The 6110-nt window shown below is 40.3% G+C and overlaps 1 protein-coding gene across 1 annotated transcript; it reads right to left on the minus strand.

Annotated features, from left to right (window-relative positions):
- Positions 1-586: 586 nt before the first annotated feature.
- On the minus strand, positions 587-2295 carry NHLRC1 (NHL repeat containing E3 ubiquitin protein ligase 1). Its single transcript, XM_026669898.2, has one exon. It carries the CDS (start codon positions 2208-2210, stop codon positions 1008-1010), a length of 1203 nt encoding a protein of 400 aa, XP_026525683.1. The 5' UTR covers positions 2211-2295; the 3' UTR covers positions 587-1007.
- Between the last annotated feature and the right edge of the window lie 3815 nt (positions 2296-6110).

The raw sequence follows: 6110 nt of genomic DNA on the forward strand, positions 1-6110 counted from the left end.
ACAGGTTTAGTAGGTCACATGTGGCATATTTCTAAATTTACAAATTTAAATGAAATATCAACTTCCAGAATCCTCAGTCACATTGGTTAGATCTAAGTATAGTATATAAAATCATACATTGCAATGTCCTACCTGTCAATGAATACTTCAGCTTCAACCATAACAACACAAGAGCAAGCAAACAATAGATACAAACTCAAGGTTAATCGCACCAAACTTGATTGCAGGAAATACGACTTCAGCAATAGAGTGGTCAATGTCTGGAATACTCTACCTGACTCTGTGGTTTCTTCCCCAAACCCCAAAAATTTTAACCTTAGACTATCTACTATTGACCTCACCCCTTTCCTAAGAGGCCTGTAGGGGGCGTGCATAAGCGCAACAACGTGCCTACCATCCCTGTCCTATTGTTTCTTTTATTTTTCTTATATGTATCCATTTCATGTATTCATAACTATGTTTATACTTATACCTATTATCTTGTAAGCAATTGACAAATAAATAAAAATAAAATAAATAAAATGATTGGCAAGGTCAACACAATTAGAGGGCATCAGGTTAGGAAAACGAACAGAAATCAGAATTGTTTTCTAATGCAGAAAAGAAAATAATCTTTTATTTTGTTTTAAGAAACCTTAACCTTCTGATGAAAGGATCAAATAGGCTGGCTTTGTACCATCAATAACTCAAGAGAAACTCATCCCATCCAGAACCGAATGTATACAGTTTCAAAGTAGGTCACACGTGGCTCCGTATATTTTACTATGTTAATTCTAGTAGGGATGATCATTTTGCAGTGCAGTTCCACTCAGAAATAAGTTAACATGCCTTCCATTTGGGGAGGGAGATACAAAGCGGCAGAGCTAAGTTTTGTCTCAACTTGTTTGAACCGAAATCCACTACAGCTAAGCCAGAGAAGACTCAAATCCACCCGCTGGAGAATTAAGCATTTTGTATATTCTTCTTTGAAACTGTGAGCTAGTTAAGTCTCACCCAGAGACCACTGTTTAGCTGAGCGTATATATTTTTAAAGAATGATCTCCCCCATCCAAAACGACTAGAGAATTATCTGATGTGAACGTTAACGCCAAAGGATAAGAAAGGCCCTGAGTTATCAATGGTGCACACACAGGGAATTCTTCAGGTTTTCCAAGAGAGAAAATGGCTTGGTTATAAGCATCAGTTACTATTACTTGCCCTTCCCTGCTAAAGGTCACAGCACTGGCATGGACTTTGGAAGGGAAGACAAGATTCAGGCCAAAACTGTCCACCTGACTGATCAGCTGCAAATCTCTGTTGAAGACTTTCAGCCTGGTGTTGCCGTAGCAGGGGCCTCTGGCCATCAAATGTTCGATGACAGCGATGGCTCCAGAGATGGCCGAAGCCGCCACTTTCCTTGGGCAACACAGGTTAGAGTACAACTTTTCCACTCCCTTTAATTCTCCCTTTTTAAAGTCAGCCGACAAGCGGTACAGAGCACCTGCCTCCGAATCGGTCACGAGGATGTCGTCTTGCGGCAGGGTGTCGAGGCCCCACGGCAAGGAAAAGGTCTTGGCGACAACCATCTTGCCTCTGCCGTCACTATCGAACACTTTGACTGAACGATCCCCGCTATCTGTGACCACAATATGGCCATCCAGGGTGACCGCAACGTCCATTGGGTACCTGAGGTCATTTCCTGATTGCCCTCTTTCTCCAAACTGCTGTATGCAGCTGCCACTGAAGCTAAACAGCTTGATTCGTTTCTTGCCGTCATGGGCCACTGCTAAACAGCTGGATCTCGGACAGGCAGCCAGCCCCGTGGGGTTAATCAGCGTCCCCCAGCCTCCAAAAGAAAGGTGAAAGGTGAAGACCTGAGATCCAGGGACAGCTACAGCCTCCCTTCTCCCTACTGTCCTTCCAGCGACCAGAGCTCGATTGGCTGAAGGACTCAAGATTTCCATCAGGTGCAACAACGGCAAGCAGTCACTGGTCTCTGAAGATTTGCAAGCCCTGCGACAGAAAGGGCACTCCAGCCTGAAGTTCCGAGGGTGGGCCAGGGACATGACACACTCCAGGCACATCACATGCCCGCAGGGTAAGTTCTTCGGACGATGTTTTTTCTCGGGGTTGAAATTTTCAAAGCACACTTTGCATTCGAGCAGATTGTTCTCAGACTGATCCAGCAGCTGTGTCATGATTTCTGTTTGATCAGCGGCTTTGGCAGTCATTAGGAGAAGTCTAAGAGGATTGATTGTTGTGCTGCTGAGGAGTGTGTGTGTGTGTGGGGGGGGAAGTGCCGTGCCATCTGGTCACATTGGTGTGGTCACAAGACGCCTTTACATGGCTGCAGTCCACAATGCAAGCTTGTGTTGATGTTTGCTGCCCTCTTGAGGACATTTACAAAAGTTCTTGCGTGAGGAACATCTGGATGCAAATAATTGATGCATTCTGTTTTTCTTCATTGGTTGTAATGTAAGAAAAAAAGGAGACAGAGCTATGCACCAGAATCACTGAAAGATGAATCCCAACAATGGTAATATCCTCCACGAAAAGATATTTGTTGCAGTGAGTTTGGGAAGGTGCAATAATGATAAGAAGGTGGTATATAAGCTAAACCTTTCCTTCTTCTCTGGTGAAATTCCTTCATGACACCTTAAAATAGAATTGAGTCTCCATTCCTAATTTCACCATGTGGGGGGTGGATTGAAAAGATGGCAAAGGCCATAGCCACAGCTAAGTAAGGAGCTGCCTATACCATAGTATATGCCACATAGATTGACTAAAAAGGGAAAAAACCCAGCTGTGAAATACCTTGTCCATGTACAAATGCTAATAACTGGCTTGAGTTTATACTGCATTTTTTTTATAGTGGGGATCAGAACATCACTTTTATGTATTTTCTGCAGCAAAAAGTCAGAAGTCTATTTCTCTATTGTTTCCTTAAAAAGAGCAAGAGGAACAAATGTTTCCTAACATTTAGACTTCACTGAATAAAGTTCAGTAGCATTTTTTTAAAAAACTAAGTTATTATAAGGCATGAAGAAGGCATGTGAGCTCCACTTGACTTATCAGATGAGCCAAGTGCTGGCAAAAGCTTATGCTTTATAAGAAAATCTGTTTTAAAAGTCTGATTTGGGAGTGTAGGTAGAGTGTATGTAGTCCTTGACTTACGACCACAATTGAGCCAAAATTTCCACTGCTAAGCAAAACAGTTAAGTGAGTTTTGCCCCATTTTACAACCTTTCTTGTCACAGTTGTTAAATGAATTGCTGCAGTTGTTAAATTAGCAACATGGTTCTTAAAGTGAATCTGGCTTATATCTATCAGAAATATAAAACAAAAAGGCCATAACTGTATTTTGTACTCAACTGCAGCAAAGAGTCAGAAGTCACTGGTTTTTTTTTTCCTTTTCCTTTTCATCTCACATTTCTTTCCCCTCTGATCCTTATTTCCATTTGTATTTTATATTACAATAAACTCCAACGAAGTATTTTAAAATCCCAGTGCTCCCATTTGTTTTCTTTTTCCTATCTTTTTTATATTTTTATATTGTTCTTTTCAAATTATAAACAGGTAATCAGATCTCATTTGCTGGAAATCCTTCATAAACTACTAATACTTTTCAAATAAACAACTGGTAACCAAACAAAACCAGGCCTACGTGTTAGCTGTGGTCTGCACCTACCACAAATAGAATTACCCATAAAGTATGAATCAGCATTTGATGTATTGTGCTCTCTCTTTTTCAAACAACTTGGTGTAACTGACAGGCGATAGCAGCCAAGCAGGATGGTATCAACAGAAATTACTGGAATTCTAAGCCTTGCCAATAATTTGTTATGCATCTCTCCCTCACCCTTTTGGAGATTTCTTACCACAGGAAATGACTCATTCTCCTAAGCAAGGTCAAACTTTTGGCATGCCTACCACAGCTTGAAAATAAATCAGAAATAGGTATTATTGCATGCAGGGGGAAAAAGAAGAAACGATCTGCACAAACTGGTTGATAATTCAATGATTCTGTCTTCTGGAATTTCGTGTTGGCACATTCTCTTCCTGCCTCAGATTGCCTGGCTGAACCTGTTCCTCAAAGCAGATGCCAGTTGCAAAGCTGATCATTGCTGATCCTTGGATAAGAGATCACCCAAGATCTCCCAATGGTGTTGGAAAAAAAATAATCTTGGAAAACAACTGTGGGGAACCTCTTCCATAATCTTGTCACATACAAAACCTACACATCATAGAATCATCTAATTTTAAGCTTGACTTGAGTGAAGTCTTTACCTTGTATAGCCTTATACAGAAGTCTTCATCTTATACAAGAGAAAAGCTGTGTGCTGTACATCAGGTGGTGGACCAGGCAGAAATACTACAAAAACCAACAAACAGACATGCAACAGAAAGCCTCTAATACAGTGATCCCCAACCTTTTTAACGCCGCGGCCCGGTATCCCCAACCTTTTTTATGGTGCGGCCCGGTAGCGGCATTAGCTGGGCGCCGCCATCTTTTTGATGAAAAAGTGCTTCCGGTGACCTCACCGGAAGCACTTTTTCATCAAAAGATGATGGCGCTATGCGCTCGTGAGCTTTTCCGGGTAGAAATGGCTTTCTACCCGGAAAAGCTCACCGGAAGCGCTGGCGCCATCTTTTTTTGATGAAAACGTGCTTCCGGTGAGCTTTCTACCCGGAAAAGCTCATCGGAAGCACTTTTTCATCAAAAAAGATGGCGGCGCCCAGCAAGCCAGCGGCCCGGTAGGACTTGTTCCATGGACCGGTACCGGTCCGCGGACCGGTGGTTGGGGACCCCTGCTCTAATAGACATTTTTCTGAGCAACTACAGCCAAGAAACCTTTTCCAGCAAAGTCAATATTGTGTAATGTTACAAATGCATTTAGCTTGGCATAATGCTGATTAGGAGGAACCCAATAGAAGGGAAAATGGGGAGAAAGCACAAATCCTGATGTAAGGCTTGAGTATCTGAAGAATGATAGATCCCCAGTCCAGAAACATTATGGTGTCTGGCAACCAAGTGGTTCTCCTCATCCTCCGAGGGGTAGGTCTAGGAATCATCTCAGTTCTTTCAATGTGATCAAGTATAAAACCTCCCATAAATAATCTAAACCCCACTTATGTCGCTCTTCCAAACTATAGACCTTTTCAAGACACTGAATGTCAGACTTTTCCTGGGAGGAAAGAGAGAGAAAAAATGACTTTTCCCCTACCCAATAATTTTTATTGTTCTTTTTCAACTTTAAAACATTTTAACCTTAATATTAACATTGCTGTGTCATCATACTTATAAAAAACAATCTCATGTGAATATCTACATCTACATTTATATATATTCATATGCATTTTTCTATAATTTTCTTATCTCCATTATCTTTATTTCAATTGTTCAACCATTTATACCAATTGTCCCAAATTTCATACTGACTCTTTCCTATCTTTTAATTTTAACGTCAATTTGTCCATTTCATTACAATCTAGAATTTTTTGAATTATTAATTCCTCTGAAGGCATGTTATTTTGTTTCCAGCTTTGTGCATATACTATCCTTGCTGCTGTCAAAATATGTAGTAGAATGTATGATTACAATTTTATTCCAAATCTGTATCAATGAATCTCTCATGTAATGTCTATAAAAATATGTTTGCTTCTTACTTTTCATTTCCCATAGAAAGGAATTTTAAGACCTGATACTTCTAATAGTATTATTCTAATTCTCGAATTAAAGTATTTCCTGACTCCAATGGGTCTTCTATGAAGAATACCAGGTCATCTGCAAAAGCTTGAATTTTATATTCCTCTTTTAAAATTCTGGTTCCTTTTATATCTGAATTTTGTCTGATTCGAATTGATAAAATTTCTAGTGTCAGAATGAAGACCAGAGGTGACATTGGACAACCCTGCCTTACCCCTTTCATTATTGTAAAGGTCTCTGTATTCTCCCCATTTATTAATATACTCGCTTTTTGAGTGGAATATATCGCCTCTATCATTTTCTTGAACTTGCCTCCTAATTTCATATTTTTAATTTGTTGTATCATAAATTGCCAATTAAGATTGACAAAGGCCTTTTGTGCATCCAGAAAAGCAAGTGCTGCTTGTTTTTCTGGATGGGCCTG

This window comes from Notechis scutatus, chromosome 3, assembly GCF_049901735.1.
Source record: "Notechis scutatus isolate UNSWTSFEM ecotype Mainland chromosome 3, rNotScu1.2, whole genome shotgun sequence".
Lineage (NCBI taxonomy): Eukaryota > Metazoa > Chordata > Lepidosauria > Squamata > Elapidae > Notechis > Notechis scutatus.